At 55.7% G+C, this 17597-nt stretch overlaps 7 protein-coding genes across 7 annotated transcripts in view; 4 read left to right on the forward strand and 3 right to left on the reverse strand.

Moving 5' to 3' along the window:
- Positions 1–669: 669 nt before the first annotated feature.
- Positions 670–1248, reverse strand: VDBG_03021 (DUF336 domain-containing protein; the record flags this gene model as incomplete). Its single annotated transcript, XM_003006836.1, has 2 exons — positions 670–1149; positions 1213–1248. 2 exons carry the CDS (start codon positions 1246–1248, stop codon positions 670–672), a joined length of 516 nt encoding a protein of 171 aa, XP_003006882.1.
- Positions 1249–2544: 1296 nt separating this feature from the next.
- Positions 2545–4359, forward strand: VDBG_03022 (predicted protein; the record flags this gene model as incomplete). Its single annotated transcript, XM_003006837.1, has 2 exons — positions 2545–3433; positions 3665–4359. The coding sequence occupies 2 exons, from the start codon at positions 2545–2547 to the stop codon at positions 4357–4359; spliced, it is 1584 nt and encodes a 527-aa protein (XP_003006883.1).
- Positions 4360–5150: 791 nt separating this feature from the next.
- Positions 5151–7496, forward strand: VDBG_03023 (conserved hypothetical protein; the record flags this gene model as incomplete). The annotated part of the gene is made up of 2 exons (XM_003006838.1): positions 5151–5163; positions 5230–7496. The coding sequence occupies 2 exons, from the start codon at positions 5151–5153 to the stop codon at positions 7494–7496; spliced, it is 2280 nt and encodes a 759-aa protein (XP_003006884.1).
- Positions 7497–9264: 1768 nt separating this feature from the next.
- On the forward strand, positions 9265–10230 carry VDBG_03024 (predicted protein; the record flags this gene model as incomplete). Its single annotated transcript, XM_003006839.1, has 2 exons — positions 9265–9353; positions 9441–10230. The coding sequence occupies 2 exons, from the start codon at positions 9265–9267 to the stop codon at positions 10228–10230; spliced, it is 879 nt and encodes a 292-aa protein (XP_003006885.1).
- Positions 10231–10956: 726 nt separating this feature from the next.
- On the reverse strand, positions 10957–11747 carry VDBG_03025 (predicted protein; the record flags this gene model as incomplete). Its single annotated transcript, XM_003006840.1, has 3 exons — positions 10957–11201; positions 11310–11408; positions 11516–11747. 3 exons carry the CDS (start codon positions 11745–11747, stop codon positions 10957–10959), a joined length of 576 nt encoding a protein of 191 aa, XP_003006886.1.
- A 2290-nt stretch (positions 11748–14037) lies between these two features.
- On the forward strand, positions 14038–15626 carry VDBG_03026 (cytochrome P450 52E1; the record flags this gene model as incomplete). The annotated part of the gene is made up of 4 exons (XM_003006841.1): positions 14038–14567; positions 14616–15088; positions 15157–15373; positions 15425–15626. The coding sequence occupies 4 exons, from the start codon at positions 14038–14040 to the stop codon at positions 15624–15626; spliced, it is 1422 nt and encodes a 473-aa protein (XP_003006887.1).
- Positions 15627–17414: 1788 nt separating this feature from the next.
- Positions 17415–17597, reverse strand: part of VDBG_03027 (O-acetylhomoserine (thiol)-lyase) — a gene marked incomplete at both ends in the record, with an annotated part of 1696 nt that continues 1513 nt past the window's right edge. Inside the window, one exon of the mRNA XM_003006842.1 lies at positions 17415–17562. Coding sequence (XP_003006888.1) covers positions 17415–17562 — 148 coding nt within the window. The remainder of the gene's footprint in view (positions 17563–17597) is intronic.

The raw sequence follows: 17597 nt of genomic DNA on the forward strand, positions 1-17597 counted from the left end.
GGAATGGGGTTGAGCTCCGTAGAGCCATTTGGAAATGTGAGACTGATGAACTCGGTAGGCATATTGAAAGAGGCGCACTGGTGTAATCTGTGTTAACGAGCCGTGTAGACATTGCCAATTCATACGCATTCGTAGTTGACTTATACTGCTATTGGGGGCCATATCCCGGGGTGCGCGGGTCGTTGACCGATGGCGCAATTGACGTATTGCGATACATGCGGGAGCATCACGCCATGCCGCAACGTCGGCCTTCGGTCGGTGGCGATTCTTACAGGCTGATCATCCGGACCCGAGAGGGGTTCGGGGCTGTTTGATTGATAAGCTTCTGGGAATGTCGGAAGGTGTGCTCAAATGGCGATCCTTTGCCGCGAGAATGTCTAGATGAGTTGATAGCTGACTCGCACGATCCCCTTGCACAACCAACTCGGAGGGATGGAAGGGGGAGCCGCACTTGGTCTGTTGTTTCATCGAAGTATTCCGTACACTATTCGCACCTTCTCATTATGGCTGTATCGAGACGCTTGGATGACTTGTCATATGTTAGTTAGGCCCATCTCACCTTCGTCAAGAAAGACGATGGCCTTTCAGATCAGTAAGGGTTGGCAATGTGGAATAGTGGCACTCAATTATGACATGGGCTCTAGTTTGAGTCTACAGACCATATTCAGTCTACTTTTGCTCTTCCAGGAAAGCTTGCAAGGACTCAACAATAACCTGGTGATCATCCTCCTGTGCCAGCCCGCTCACAACGATTGCGCCAATCGGCCCCTCAACACCGTCGACACGGACAGGGAAGCCACCACCATGAATTGCGTAGTCGCCAGCCGTCTCCCCCAGTTGGAAACGAGCCTTGAAGTTCTCCTCGTTGCCCTTGTCGAAGAGGTTGTGGCCCGCCCAGGAGCTCCATCCAAATCTCAGAACAAAGTTCCTCTTGCGGGCAACCCAGTTGTCGTTCTCCGGCACAGTCCCTGGTCTTGAGGTGGCATGGAACAGCAACTGCTTGTTGTTCGCGAGAGTGATGTTGATCACTGCCGCCTGCTCCGCAACTTCTCTCAGTCGATTCCGGATCAAGACGCCGATCTCAAAGGCATCTTCAGCGGTAAAGTGAGGCAGCGTCAGTGATTTCTCCTGAGCGGTGATCTCGGCAAACTGTTACTGTAAGCAAAAGAAAGCTGATGGGGGCAATGGCAGAGCTATGGGACTAAGGCTCACAGTTGTCGGCGGCGTGCCGAGTGGCTTGACTGTCATGGTTGGCGGCGTGGGGATTGTAATGAGAGCACAGTAAAGGACGGGTGAAAGAAGGCGATTGGAGATAATGATAGCGAGAATGGGCGTCGCGAGTCCATCAGTGAATTCGAGCTTGTCAAAGGTCCCTTTTGTTCTTATATTCCTTCCTTGTCCTGCGCAATCCGGTACCCCGAAACTCCCCGGACATCCACTACGAGGTCATCGTCGGTTTAGTAGTGCGCTGTGTGTCGTGTTTCTCCGAGACCCCGCCATTCGGGGATGATACTCCGATAAGCGATCTGACACCTCAAGTGATCAATTGTCCCGAGACTCCGCGGCATCACAAGGTATCGCAATAGGACCAGCCAAAGGCTTGATCAATAATTCGTTGTATCTCTGATGAATTCGAGCTGACCTGCCACAAGTTAATTACCTAGATAGTTACAGGTGCAGAAGAACCTCAGCAGGTGTAGCATCGTGCCTGTAAACGGGTCATCCAGGCTCCAATTCGAGTGCTTGCACAATCTCTGTATTAAGCACGTCAAAATGCTATACTGTTGTTGCTTGAAGAAGGTATGGTGACTTATTTATATTGATATGAGATGCAAAACCTCGTGAAGCTACTCTACAACCTCCGCAATGATCCGCTCAGGCACTTGTCTTCAGGGCGCGCAGCCCAGGCCATTATAATGCGTGGGCGCAGGTCGTGGAAGAAAGAGATGCGAACTCTCGTCACGAGCGGAATATTCATAAGAAACTTGCTGCAACCGAACGAAAAGACTCCGACTTGTACAGCCCTGTCAATAGTCGTTCGTGCCTGCCCTTACCGGAAGTTCTTTCCACGACAGCTTCAGAGACGCACCAGGGGGGTTCTTGCCAAATATAACCGACGTTACCTGGGCATCAACTTTCCCTTCTACAGCACCTACACCTAAGGTACCTTGCCTTACCTTAGAAGAGCTTATCTTGTGTCAACGCAGACACGACTACAGCATCATTGACGTGTGGCCGAAAGTCCTTCGTCCCAGTGGACCATATTTTGGTACTCCTCACTCGGAGTATGGGTTGGATTCGACTACATCCATGCCTCGACGCCCCTTCGTTAACTTTCATCCACGGGTTAGTTCCTTACTTCGGTTCTACCGAGTTCTTCTGCTGCGTTGTCCGCACTCTACCCTGCTTCTTCATCTACACGGACGCCAACTAACATGTGCTCGAAGAACGGCCTAACTTGCACTGCACCGACAATTTCTCTTCTGGGCACTGTCCATTCTTACTGAGCGGGCGTTGAGCTATCGATTTGACAACCTCAGCGACATGAGCTCTCTCAAGATTCCGATCAAAGACTCAGGTGCCATGGGACATACTACTCACGCCAAGGCAACCGGCATCGGAAACGCCACGATGGACGATGACCCTAAACCTGAGACCCGGCAAGACGACGACTCTGTTGAACGCGTTGACATAGCTGGAACCCCTATGCACGAGCCTCAACTGCTACCTATACTCGAATTCGTTGTAGAAGATGAATCTTTCATTAGCGACGACGCATATGCCTCACTTGTTGATGAAGGCTCCGGCGGCGTTGCACCTCCGACTCTCGCCAACAAGCCACCCATCGATGGTCTCATCCATGGTCTTGATAATGACGGGTCGCAAAGCTCTGTTGGCGAAGTCAGCTCAAAGAGTGGAACACGAGTCGTCTCGCTTGCTGAAGACGACCCCAGCTTTGCCGCACATAGTATTCCCAAAGGTGCTCTGAGCGACGGCATTTCAGAAGACGGGTCATCAGATACGACCGCCGATGACACGGCTTCGAGCAACGCAGACGACTCTAGTCTTGTGGTGCTCCAGAAGATCGACTCATACACCGGCGGTTCTCAAGCCGACAGCGTGTATCATATTGATCAAGCAAACGATCTGCATACCGACGAAGATAATAATAACCGGAACTTTGGAAAAGCCCATTGCGAGATCAATACTGTAGACAACAGTGCAATCAATGGCTTGTCTCATGAGAATGGGACGTACAGCTGGGTATTCAACAACGAGGCCTTCAGAAACAACACTTGGCACTTTGGCGAGGAAGACGTTGTTGAACCTGCTCCGCAGATTCGCAGCAAGAAGCCCGAACCGATTTGGAAGCAGTATCCTCAAGCCCAGTACCCTCGATTCGACATGGCCCTCAATCCGACCGGCTGCGATGGTACAGAAGCAACCTTGGCCTCGAGAGCCTACCCGATGCCGAGTCCCGGCAGCTTGGTCGACCGCCAGGTCTGGGTCATTGTTTCGAGCGAGTTCTCTCGGGCCACTGATGAAGGAGAAGACGATGATGAGTCCAGCGTCGAGTACTTCAACCAAAACTAGAGCCTTGATGAGTCTTCTCGACGTGGCGACTCTGTCGTTTACTGCCATTCTTACGACGGGCCAATGGAAGCAGCCGACTACGCCCTCTTGGGCCCTCTCATCGAGCGCGGTCGTAACATAGAGCTCGACCAAATCTACCGAAGAGGTGTCGTGTTGCTCAAGAAAACCCAACGCAAGGCATTCGCTTTCTCCTTCAGTGACTGCAGGCCCGGCAAGGCCAAAACGTTCTATGGCTGGATCCCCCGATGGCGTATTCCGAGACTTGTGTGCATGGGCTGGGGCGGCTTTACGCCTGCCATTCTCCACCGCCAGTTCCGTGGGAGCAAAGTAGATGGCAAGGAGTTGGGTAACTGGAACCCGGTTCCACCCAAGCGATCATCGTCATACGGCACGACCTTTGTCAGTGATCGGAGGTCGACATTCAGCCTCCTGGTGCAGTTCAAGTCGGAGCGCGAGGGAGCTGCGCGCAAAGGAGTCACCACGTTTGCGAAGCAATATCGCGAGACTGTTGCTGCCGAACAGTGCAGGTGGGATGTGCACACCACTAATGATTTCTGGCCGACCATAGTCCCCCCCCACCTTCGAGGAAAGACCGACCAGGTCGTTGTCGAGATGCCTCAGGTTGTGGGTGACGAGAGCATGGATGCGAAGCCGTGTACCAAGGGCGTCGAGCAGTCCATCGTGTCTGGGGGGGGAGGACAGGATGGATATGTGTCGCTCGTCCCGGCTGGCTGCTGTCAACGAACCTGGGTCATACCCTGCTGAAAAAGACAAGCGAATGTGGAGGAAGCGTCATGAAAGACTGTTCAGGTCATGAGAAGCAACGAACACAGGCACGGGGGAGAGTGAGGCGGTAAGAAATACATGTTGACCAGCAAGCCACTAAGACAGACAAAGTAGCACAAACCATGGAGTTGATAGATGACAAAACATCTCCAGTACGTGGATGCCGTAATCAGTGCTCGCCTGTCCGTCGGGTGGAGACAGTGACCACTGGAACCTGTGCAGTGCTCCATGCGGGGCCCATCAGGCTGCAGCAGCGTCACGTAGCGCTCAGGCCGGCGCTCAGTCCAGGGTCCAGATGGGGAGAGGTCCCGCGCACTTGCCGTCCCGTCATCAGTCATTCCTAGTCATTCAGTCATGCGGATTGGGTGCACTGGCACCACTGGCGTATTGGCTCACCGACCTGTTTCCGGCAATCGGTCACTCGCCATCCTTCATCTCTCTTCTTGCGACTGTCTATCCGAACCTCATGACCCTCGATTGAAACTGGTGACAGCACGGCCACCGGACTACAGCTTTCTCTGCACCAACAATACATACTCTTCCTGCGTCTTCTTTTCGTTGTTGAACTCTCGCCATCACATCCCAATACACCCAGAGGCCGTACCGCCATCGCCTTTGTTATCGCTAGGCAGCTCCCCCCTCCTCCAGCCTTATCTGCCTGGACTCCCAATCACCACCCCGAAGTCGACTCTGGGCCATTCGAAGGCACACTTGAAGGCAAACAACGCTCGTGTTCCAGAGGGGAGGTGGTCCCCGGAGTTTGGAGCACCATGTTTTCGGAATGTGAGTGACCCGCGCCGTGACCTCTCATCACTCACTGTTAGACGTTGTTCTGACGTTGTCGGGCAGATGCCTCGCGCTTCCTGGCGCAGTCACAGAGTAGGATATCCAATTTCGGCGGACAGCTCGACAACGGCGACAGCCCGCCTCGACAGCCCTCCGACCGGAACGCACGATCGACACGAAACCCTGGCGGCCGCTCCTTTCTTGGAAGGGGGTACACCGGCAATCCCTACGTTGCCGGCGGTTCACGGTTCGGGCAGCTAGGCTTCGCTTCCCGCATGTCCGTAGCCCGCGAGGACGCACCGCTCTTCCACAGCACGCTGAACGAGTACCGGGAGGATGACGACGAGGACGAGCGCGACAGGGATGCGGCCGACTTGTTTGCCCTGCAGAGGTCCCGTCGCGTCGCCGCTGCGAGCAAGCTTGCCGAGAGCACGGAGACGGACCCCGACGCGAGCCGTGGCTCGCTCGACCAGAGCAACGAAGGCAGCCACAGCCGACGTTATCAAGATCGGAGCATAAGGAGGGGCATTCGCAGCAGCTGGAACGGCACACGGAGTTTCAGCGGGCGTGGCAGGGGGCAAGGAGCCATCGACGAAGAGGCGGAAGATGTGCAACGAGATGCGACCGACCGGGACAGCAACCACAGCTCCGAAGGAAACCCGAAAATGGTCGACGTCGGATTAGAGTCCCAGACGGAATACGACGATCCCCCAGCGTCGCTGACGGGCGAGCTGGAAGACGACAATAGCCCACCCGCCTTCCAGAAGTTCCAGGGCAAGGCGGATCGGAACAAGTTCATGCTTCGTAGGGAGTCAACCAACGAGTCCGAGTACGACGAGCAACAGGAAGCCGAGGCGGAGAGCCAGGTGATGCCAGCCACTGTACCACTAGCCGAGGGCGAGATTTTCAAGTACGACCCCTTCTTCGCCTGGGCGTTTCTCATTCTTCTTGCAGCCCTGCTTTCGACCTTCGTACTGGTGTGGCTGCATACGTCTACACGCAAGGGCATGGGCGACACGATTTATACAACACTACACGCATCCTTCCACATGCTCGCAGTTGACACTCTGATCTCGGTCATCGTGGCGCTTTTCTGGCTTGCGGCTCTGCGGTCCTTCGCCCGCCCCCTTGCGGGCCTCGTCGTTGTTGCCGTCCCCGTCATCATGGGCACCTTTGCGCTTTACGCGTTCGTGTCGAGTTTCAAGGGCTCAACGCATGGGGCGAGCTTCCAGGACCGCGCACTGCGGTGGGCCTCTCTGGTGCCAGCTGTGAGCTGTGTGGTCTGGGTCTTCCTCGTCATCAAAGCTCGTCACAGCATCAGGCAGGCGGTAGATATTCTCGAATTCGCGAGCCGCATCCTGGCGGCCAACTCGGCTCTTCTCGTCCTGGGCTTTGCCTGTCTGGCGTTGATTGTGGTGTGGACTTGGATCTGGATGGGCATGTTCACGCGCATTTTCCTCGGTGGCTACTTCTCCAAGAGCCTCGCACGGTTTGTCATCCGGGTCTCCAGCTGGTGGCTCGGCGTCTGGTTCATTCTCATGTACATGTGGACAGTCGGCGTCATCAACTCGGTGCAGCGCGCGACAACAGCGGCGACAGTATCGCAGTGGTACTTTCACCGCATGGCGGCGCCTGCGCCGTCTTCCAACGACATTGTCATGGCTGCTATGGGACACGCCTTGACCACGATATTCGGCAGCATCTGCGAGCAGACGTTCCTGGCATTGATGATCCGGGCCCCTCTGCTTGTTCTTCCCAGGAGCCTGTCGAATATCATTGAAGCCATCAGCTCACGGATCATCCCCACGCCCATCGCTGCCTTGACGAATCCCCTGACCATTACGTACGGCGCTATACACTCGCAGAACCTGCAGGCGGCCGCGCGTGGTCTCAGTCGCATGGAGTTCCTGTCGCCGGGGCGCCCGACGACGACTCTGACGCCACACGTCTTCACGTCATCTCTGCGCGGTGCCCGGTCGCCCACGCTGCCGTACCGGCTGGCCAAAATGCTCCTCTACGCGACCCGCTTCATCATGGCCACGGCGCTCGGGTTCGCAGGCTGGGTCATGACGGCGAAGCAGCTACGGATCGCGGCGTCGGACGGCATGGGCACCCGCGGGTCGGCATACGCCTACATTGTCGGCATCGTCGCCAGCTTCATCGGCTTCTCGGTCATGGGCGCCATGGAGAACATACTCAGCGGTATTGTGGACGCGGCCATTATCTGCTACGGCAGCGAGAAGCTCATGCGGAACGGGAGTGGCGGGTATTGCATGGAAGCGGCGTATCTCTTTGGGGAGAGGCGTCGTGATGATCGGGACTTGCCTTGATGAGGAACAGTCTTCTACGTCTCTTTCTGTTTCTGGGTTTTTCTTTTTTTTTTTTTTTCCGTTGTCAGAGTCGGTTTTGGCGTTGGATCGGGACCGGGATCGGGACGTCGTCTTGTCGACCATGGACCTCCAGCGCTCGGGAACGGGGGTGCTTTTTGGTGTTACTGAGTACCGGCAGCGAAACGCATCTAGAAGGAATGCAAGTTTGAACTCATCATTGATTCGTTGTCTGTCTGGCCTTGGCTGTCGCATGGTTCTCTTGGGCTCCACGACTACACATGGCAAGTGGCTAATGCGAATGATGTGCAGGATCAAGAAAGGCACGCTTCTTAGCACCACCACTTAGACTTGCTGGGCAATGAGCTTAATGCTGGCGCGTAGAGCAGAAGGACCAGTGACGAGGCCAGCCAAGGAGTCCACCGAGAGGGGCTGGGTGTCCTGCGTGGAGGAGGAGGAGGAAGGGGGAGGAGGGGGGAGGGGGGGGGCTTCGGACATCAACCGAGCCAGGCACATGGACGATACGATGGGTCGAGCTCAGCTTCAGCTTCATGTCAAAAAAGTGGTCTACAGAATGGGGACGTTCTGGAAAGAAGCGAGTGAGGCTCTGCTCTGGGATTCCCTTCAACACTACACAGTACAGGACATGGCCCACCGTGCAGTTTCCGTGGGCTGCGCCACCCCAGCTTGCGCAGCCCTCCCTCCTACGCCCCGGGCGGCGGATGAATCGAGATGGGGGATCCCGCCCTCACTGGGCGAGAGGAGCGCACAGCGGCCATGGTGCTGGGGGGAAAGCAAACCGTCCGTGTTGGGACAGGGACAGAGAGGGAAGGAAGGCCAAGGCTAGTGAGGAGGTGTTTTCACTTGGCGGGCACGCGGGGGGAGGGGGCGAGAAGAACCAGGCTGGGCCACGAGGATCCAACTGATTCGGGGGCACACCGCTTCTGGTTGGCAGGTAGGTGACGGGAACAAAAGGGAAAAAAAAAACCCTGCCTTCCTCTTTGGATGGGCTTGCCACATGATGATGACCAGCAGAGACGAGGACGGGAAAAAGCTGAGGCCCGAAGCCTGGTCACGATGTCATCGTTGGAGGCCTGCACCAGCCACACCACGGCCCTGGCTGTCTGGGTGCCCTGCCCGCCCTACAGCACGCGTGGGCCGAGGGTCGCTTTTCGCAGGGCGACTGTTAGGGGGCATGGGCTGCGCTGTAGAACGACGGAGTTCAGCGTGCAGCGTGCAGCGTGCAGGAACGTGTGGCAGGAGCTACCCTGGGCGCTGGACGGCGCGGCGGGCGTGGCGACAAGGGTCGCGACGATGCTACAGTGCGCCATTGCTCGCCGGGGTGTCTGGGCGGTGGATGCGCATTGGCCGTGGCTCGACGATAGCGGGGTGTCTCCGACGCAATGAGGGGCAAATCGAAGGCCAACTTGACGCACAAGGTGTAAGGTGACTTCTCAGTCGGCAACCGCATTCCGAGCCTGGAGCTTCCCTACTGCCTCAGCCTAGGTAGGGACCCAGGCGTGGCGGAAAGAGTCCACTTCACTTGACTTGACCTGCAGGCAGCGCCTGAGTGCTAAAAGTCCGGGGGTTTCGCCATCTGCGTTTCCGCGACTCTCTCCCCCCCCCGCCCTCTTTCTCTGGCATCATCGTCAACCTACTACCACTTTCACCACAGCTGCGCCAGGTCACTACGTTGCGCCTTCTCGTCCACAATCTGCAATCACGATAGTCTATTCTCACGTCGAAACTGCGTCTACCTCTGAACCCCCACATGGCCGATTTTGAAGCGCCATCGGGGCCTCCCCCTCCCGAGCTTCCGCCTGGCTGGACAGCGCGCTGGAACACACAGTACAACGCCTGGTGAGTAGTGACGAGCCTCAAAGCTTTTCTTTCATCTGCCTGCGCCTGTCGCAACATCAGACCAGACAGATTCGCTAACATTTCCAGGTTCTACGTCAATCTCCACACGAAACAGTCCCAATGGGACAAGCCCACCGAGCCGGCGCTGCCGCCCCAGAACGACACCCCAGATGGCCCCCCTCCCGGATACGCCCCTCGCCCCGGCGACAACCCATCTACCCCCTCCGATGTGAAGCATAACCCCTACACGCAGGCTTCCGCCAGCCCCCAGCCCGGCGCAAGCTCCTCTCAGCCTCCTCCCGCACAGGCCGCCGGCCCGCCCCAGCAGCAGCAGCAGCAGCAAAGTGACACGCGCGGCAGCTTCCCCCAGCAGCTGCCCCCGCGCCCCGAAGATCGCGGCAAGAGCAGCGGCGGCGGCCTCATGGGCAAGCTCTTGGGCAAAGTCAAGGGCAGCAGTGGCGGCGGTCATATGCCCCAGGGTGGCTACCCCGGCCACGGCTACGGCGGCCAGCCGCAGCAGCAGTATGGTGGTTACCCCCAGCAGGGCGGCTACCCCCAGCAGCAGCAGTACGGAGGATATCCGCCCCAGCAGCAGTATGGCGGCTACCCGCCTCAACAGCAGTATGGCGGTTACCCCCCTCAGCAGGGCTATCCCATGCACGGCGGCGGCTACCCCGGCTATCAGCAAGCCGGCGGCAGGAGACCAGGCGGTGGCGGCGGCGGTATGGGCATGGCAGGTGGCATGATGCTCGGTGCCGGTGCCGGTATGCTCGGTGGTGCCATGCTGGCGAACAGCTTCAACGACTCGCAGGACGAGGCGTATCAGGACGGATACGGTAAGGACCCTCACCAACAATGTACAACACCCAGGTGCTAATCGTGCTGCAGAGGACGGTATGGATGATGGTGGTGACTTTGGCGAGTAAACGATGCGCCAGCGACGGCAGGCAGGCGTAGTAGTTGAAGGTGGGCTGATGTTGGATTTTTGATTTTCGTGTGGATGGACTGGTCAACTGCTCTGAGATGAATGCGCCTGGCATGGCTTAACCGCTGTCAGCTCTGTCCATTTTGTTAATTCGATTCCTTCGCATTTGCTTCACATTTACAAGTGTACGGCCGGATATGAAATTTGATTATAAGGGCCCCTTTCGCATTTGCTTTCATCCTAAGGCATAAACTGTCCTGTGAAATGATGCCACTGCAAGCCGGTGTCTAGTGCGCAGGTCCCGTCCCGGCAGCGTACCGGCGCCCCTTTTGTCGGTTTGCTTTCGTGTACAGATTCGTCAGACATATCGTATTTCTCAATATTTCGCCCTGCGAAACGGCTGGTCGACCATGACGGCGCGTCCCTTCAATCCCCCCCCGTGGCCTTTGCTTTTACCCTCCTTTTCCGTTCCTTCTTTTCCAGAGCCCCGAAAGCGGCGGCCAGAGCCAGAAGCTGGAGCCCCCCGCCCGCGAGAAAGCCCCGCAAACGTCAAAGTTGCCCATGGGGTTGCCGCCGCCGCCGGCCTGGTTGGCGCTCCACCGAGCAGCGAGCTCATGGGGTTGCTGCGCTGGGCCTCTTCGAATTCCCTGCGCATTTCGGGTCCACTGCAGAGCCATGTTAGTACATTCGTGCTGCTTGGTGCTGCCGCGCGATCTGATCCTTTCCGAGCAGCCGACCCTTTTCGCGCACCCGACGACAGACTGCAAACTGACCCGCTGACGGGTCACGGGGTGGGAGGGAAGGACAGTGGAAAGAGAGGTACGCACTGTTCTTGAGCATGTACGGCATGCCGAGGAAGATGCCCATCGTGACCATGCCCATGAGGATCATGGGGTTCTTCATGACAATGTTGACAATCGAGACTGCGCGCGGGGAGCATCCGTTGCGGTTAGTCGTGCGACGAAAAAATGTACGCTGGGGAGTTGGGAAGGGCTAATAATCGAGGAAGCCAAGAGGGGGGGGGGACATACACTTGCTCCGCTCGACAAAGTAGCCCTTGACGCCGACGGCCGAACTTCGAAGCCTTGCCGCCGGGTGGAGAATTCCTTTGCCCTGGGATGGCCTCGCCCCTTGTTGGCCCCAGTCGTTGCCGGCGTACGTCCTCCCAGGCGTAGAGGGAGCCGTCCTCGGCGACGTCGACGCGGTACGGGACGAAGATGTTGGTCGTGCAGTGGACGTCTGAGCAGGTAGGAGGCCGGGCCGGTGAGGTTGCGGAAGGTGAACGTGTTGTGCGGCGAGAGGGCGGCCGCGTGCGTGGCGTGCAGCGTCGAGAGCGTGGCGTGCGTCTGCGGCGGGAGGGTCTGCGGGTTGAGGTTCGAGGTTGTGGGAATGGAGAGCGTCAGAGTTGTTTGGACGGTCGCGGCGGCGCAGGAGAAGAGGCCGAGGAGGCCGGCTAGGGAGAGCTTCATCTTGGGTGGTATTCGGTGCGTCGCAGGGGACGATGGGGTTGCCGGTGTTGATGGTGATGGGGGGGTGGGATGGAGGAAGGTGAAGCGATGAGGATGAGGTCAGGTCTGGTGGTTTGGTGGTTTGGTGGTTTGGAGAGCTCAGTTCAAGTGGACCAATAAGGTGGGGGGTGGATCCCACAATGGCTTCGAACCTCATATCCTCAAGATCTCCCCAAGCGCCTGGTGTCCTTCCTGAACAGTCACACCCCACAGCCTCAGCGCCCACATCCTGGTAAGGTGCAGGAACTGAGCCGCGGCCGATCTCACCGTCCGGTGTCTTCGCAACGCAGGATGGGCGTGTACTGAGCCTCTGAGTCAAGTGCCCCCAGCGTCATTCCGGCCTGGACAACTGTCTGAATCTTCAGCACTGGTGATGTCCCACCAGCCGTAGGTTGTATAGTAGTGCTTGGCTAGACCTTTGGTATACAGATTCCCAGTCCCTGGTACCGGATTCTAGCTAACCCACCTACCTAATAGTCATTGCTCCGTTGCTTAGTGCAAGCGACATTGCTACCTCGCTTGCCCTGGGCTCGACGACGCATGTTATCATGGGCACCTGCGCATTCGAAGACAGCACAGGAACCTTGAAAAAGGTGAGTCTACAGCCGTACGATAATCATCTTGTCTTGGAAAGGAAATAGGCGGCAGTCGTGGAGCAAGGGACATTGATGTGGGGTTACGTACATGTGGAGGGCCCAGCGGACTTATCTTGCTTCGTTGTACTTGACATCCTCCACAGTCGGGGCAGCACTCTTCTATCGTGGACGGCATCAACACCATTGCTATCCGCCTGGGTCTAGCACTACACCCCGACTACATTTATCCACTAAATCCAAGCAAATATGGAACAAACTAGGCCTCCAGAGGTATTAAAACAGGTAGGTTTACAGGAACCTTTTCGTTTTTATCGGATGGTTCCTCAAGGGGCCTAGCCCGAGGGAACGCGATGCGGTCGCTGAGGGCTCAAACGATGCCTACGCAGAAGGGTTCGAGCACCCTCCAGGTCACAGTAGAACTGCCGGAGACGTAGTGGAAACGAGTTAAAGTCTCTACGTACATGTAGACTGACACGTACCCAACTGCGAGTGCTCGGTGAGCAGGCAATTACGCGAAACCAATTTGGACTCTTAAGCATAGCTTACCTATGTAACACGGCGACAGCGCTGGGAACAGTAACTGCCCTGAAAATAGAAAAGTCTCGCTGCCTCGGCATTGCCGGCAAGTCTCGGAGATTGCTTGTCATATAGAAGTTAGTTATAGCTGCCAGAGGTTCCGGATCGCAAACCCTAAAATCCGCCGTGAAGAGGGCTGTCGTGCATTCCTTGCTTCTGCCAGGCGAATGTGCATGATCAACTATTGTTGAAACCCTCCGAAAGTTTAGATTCATGACCTAAACAGGGTGCCAAGATTCGTGAGTAATATCACCTTCTCGTTGGAAGTAATAAGGCTGTTGTTCTGCCGCCTCGGAACCGCCGCCGTTGCTCTACTTACCCGTGGAGGACAGACCACTCCTCCCTGCGAGAGCGAAGCTTACATTGCGCCTCCCGTTATTGGTGTCAACGGGGTGGGCCACTGGCCAAAGAAATACACGTGGTCGCCTACTATAATGCTCTGCACGGAGCAGAAGGCGACCCTGCCACCAAGTGAAGGCCGGAGTCCGGGGTCTACGCACCGCGGGACCTACCGGGGTCAACGTCACACACTACATGGTATGTTGTGGTTTCTTGCCTACGTTGTATCCTTACTATGAACCGACCCTGCGGGATTGAGTCTGTATGATCCTGGCCATCAATAGTAGGGCCGTCATCAATCGGGGAATATGAATTTCCTTCGCGATTAGCGTAGCATCAAGTTTTCCCTTTCTTCTGAAGATGTTGAGCTCCCCCGCACCTCGCCTTCACGTGCTTCACGCCGATGGCTGATCGAAACCCCCCCTCCCCTGGGTTGCATCGGGATGAATTCAAGCTGGCTGAGCTGACTCGTCGTTGGTACTATAAGGTGCGACAATCCAGCCATTGCCCGGCTTTCATCATTTCTAGATGGTATGACACCAAGCCTCCGCGTCGTGAACATCACCACACCGGCCATGGCACCACACATTGTTCACTTTTGCCTGTCGGCTGTCCTAACTGCCTATATTTCATGGACCGTTGTGGAGGTATACTTCTCTCAGACCAAGACCAATCGACACAATACTCCCGTCCACTATGCCGCATCACCTGTTCTCGCCATGATCCTGGCTCCGATTGCCATGACCCAGTACAGCAAGGCCAGGTATTTGTCCAAGATGCGCTCCCAGAGCTGCCTCCCTGCACCTGTATACCCCCATTCTGACCCGATACTGGGGCTTGATTGGTTACGACTCTCGCTCAAGGCCATGAAGGGCAACGTGCTCCTGGAGCACTGGCAGAGCACCTTCAAGCGCGTCGGGAACACGTTCTGGGTCAAGGCGCTCGGCAAATGGGTTCTCATGACAAACGAGCCGGAGAACCTCAAGGCAATTCTCGCGTCGTCCTTCGACGACTGGGTCGTCGCTGGCCCACGACTCGACGCTGTCCTGCCCATCCTCGGCCCTCATGCCATCTTTTCGGCCAACGGTGCGCTCTGGCACGATGCTCGAGCCACTATGCGCCCCAGCTTCGTCCGGAACCAGATAGCCGATTTGGCATGCTTCAGGAAACATGTCAATCGCTTCCTCGACAAGATTCCCAAAGATGGTCAAAGGGTGGAGTTGCAGGATCTCTTGTACAGGATGACCATGGACTCTGCCACCGAATTCATGTAGGCATCTTCCGTCTGCAAGTGGTTCCAATAGTCTCACATTTTCAGGTTCGGACACTCGACAAACACGCTCACGAATCCCTCGGCAGAAGCCGTCGAGTTCTTTAAGATGTTCGACTACGTCAACGCCCGCTCGGCGAACCGCGCTCGCCTCGGCGTCATGGCCTTCCTGGATAGGGATAAAAAGTTTGACGAAGGCCTGCGCTTCGTGCACCGCTTTGTCGATGAATACGTGGAGAAGGTGCAAGCTGAGAAGCGAGCCCCTGAACGCAGCTACGTCTTCCTCAATGAGATGGTCGACTCTGGACGGGATCCTCAGTACATTCGGTCACAGCTTCTTGCCCTTATCCTTGCTGGCCGAGACACGACCGCCGGTATCTTGGCATCGCTGCTATGGGTCCTTGCCAGGCGCCCTGATATCGTTGTGACCTTGAGGACCGAAATTGACAGCCTAGGTGGTGCCGAGATCACGTGGGAGACCCTGAAGCAAATGAAGTACCTGAACATGGTAATGAAAGAAGGTAGGCTCAACTCTACCAAAGTTTTGTGGCGGAAGAAGAGAAAAAGATATGTGCTAACAACGTGATAGCTCTTCGTCTATTTCCTCCTGTCGCAAGCCTCTCCCGCTCTGCCGCGAGGGATACCGTCCTCCCTGTGGGCGGCGGACCCGATGGAAAGTCGCCGGTGTTCGTCCCTAAGGGAAATGCCGTGCGGTGGTCTTTCTTCGCCATCCAGCGCAGAGAGGACATATTTGGCCCAGACGCCGAGGAATTCCGCCCAGAGCGGTGGAGCGAACTACGCGTCTCGTGAGTTTCCCCCTTATTTTTCTTCCCGATATCGGCTATTGACAGCCGCAGGTGGGAATATATCCCGTTCTCTGGTGGACCAAGGGTTTGCATCGGACAACAGTTTGCGCTCACACAGATGGGCTACTTCCTCGTGAGGCTTTTCCAGACATTTGGTGGCATCGAAGCCAGAGATGATCGGCCCATGCTGCAGGGCATGACGATTACGACTAAGTTAGCCAATGATCTCTGGGTGGGCTTGAAGAGGGTTTGAGCGCCCCTAAGCCTACTTTGATACGAACCTGGAACTTCTTATGAGGATTGTTCAGAAAGAAGAGGGAGATATGCTACTCGTCTACAGATTGGAAGTTTCGCCCGACAATCCTATTGCAAAGGATATAGGTAATCTATTCGGATGACCTCGCCTACACTGAAACAAGAATCAAGGCCCTAGGCACGGTCCAAAACCGACCAGGCATGGGGATGCGGCCGCGGACCGATAAAACAAGAACTACAAGGACGGTTTACGTCACATGGCCCCTTTGCTCAAAGCTCAGGATAGAGGATCGTTGATATATCAGGATCACTGTGATCCATGAACCCATATCATCGGATCCTAACCGACGAGTGAGCCATTCAAATTGGTCTCACACTTGGCCATTGAGGGTCTTACTACATAGCCATCATAAGTAGACCGGAATGCCTCATAACACTTGGACACTTTGAAGTCATAGTCTATACCTTTGATCATAGTAAACTATACTTCCTTTGATACTACGATTTGTTTGAAAATAGCCAGATCGTTACACTAAGCCGACCTCGTTCTAATCTTATTGACAACGGGACGATCATGCCATGGACGCATATCGGCCCCAAAATCGAAACAGGAGGGTTCGGCATCGTTCAGACGGTTCGTGTGCACCATGATATTCATGCTTTTCTGAGTCGAATTCGCACCCCGGGACCCTTGGTCTAGATTTCAAGAAAGAGAAGGAATCAATGATTCATCTCGAGCAGCCGCCCAACATAGTCTTTGCGCTCAAAACTCTTACTGGAGGGGGTAAGAGAAATACGCCAGCTGTGTTCTCGAGCTTTGAGAAAGAGAGTAGCAACCTTCGAAATTTTCGACGCAAGCACATTGTCGAGCTATGCGCTACATTTCGCGTCGGCGACAGCTCCAAATTTTTGTTTCCCTGTGCCGAGGAAGAGAAGTTCAAACTCAAGGATAGTGTTCCCAAGGTGAACTCGCGCGCTGCATCCGTCTTCTTCAGAGAGGGCATTTCACTGACACGGTCGACATACAGTGGCTTCGAAAGATGGTCAGAGACGGGCGAGTTGGTGATGGAAAATCATCCATACTCGACTTTCTCGACTATGTTCAAGACCGGATGCTCGACCCTGACCGTGAAACCAGGGGTACATCTCGCAAAGTGTTTAGAAATATGCAACAGTGACAGGAATGACCTAACTGGGCATGACAGCCTGCAAAGAAGCAAAAACGGGACGTTTGGCCCCCCTCGTCTATACCACTTGCTTAATTGATGACTGCCTACGTATGGATAGTACGCACCGGCGTTCGTTGCATAACGGAACTGCCCCAACAAGTACCGGAACTGATGCGAGGGCTGGCGTCAATGAGATTCGGCACTCGACCGAAACCTCAAAGAAAGCTATCATTCCTGAAGTCGGGAACAGCTTTCAACATGCACAAAGCAATACCAGCAATGGCTGAACACACCCTTCTGGACCTGGCAAGGCTCCTAGGACGCGGCCATATCCTGGGCTAAGACAAAGTGTTAAGGGGGAGTGAAACAAATAAGTATCTCAGCTTAAGTTACATAATAGCCGGTGGATAATTCGAGGTGCAGCGTTTTGTTAGACGGTCGGCCTGTCTAGGACTTCGATGGTGTGGCGGCTGGGAGACCCCTAAAGTAATACGAAGCTTCCCTGCGAATGTTATGCTATTTCATCAAGGCGAAGACTGGAACAGAAAATTTCACCGCAAAGCATAGAAAATGAACACTAAAGAAAGGAGAGAATTGTGAGATGACTGGCACAGTAATCATGGGTATTCATTCGTTGTCAACATATCTTCATCACCGTTACACCTCACGGGGCCAGAGGCGCGTCCTCGCTCTGCCTTCGCCGACGGGCAGCTCGTTGCTCTTCTCCTCGCCCGTGGTGGTCGTAGCCGAGGAGACCTTGAAGGCCTGTTCGAAATCGGCAATAATATCGTCGATGTGCT

The sequence above is a fragment of the Verticillium alfalfae genome, genomic scaffold (genome assembly GCF_000150825.1).
Source record: "Verticillium alfalfae VaMs.102 supercont1.3 genomic scaffold, whole genome shotgun sequence".
NCBI classification, from domain to species: Eukaryota; Fungi; Ascomycota; class Sordariomycetes; order Glomerellales; family Plectosphaerellaceae; genus Verticillium; species Verticillium alfalfae.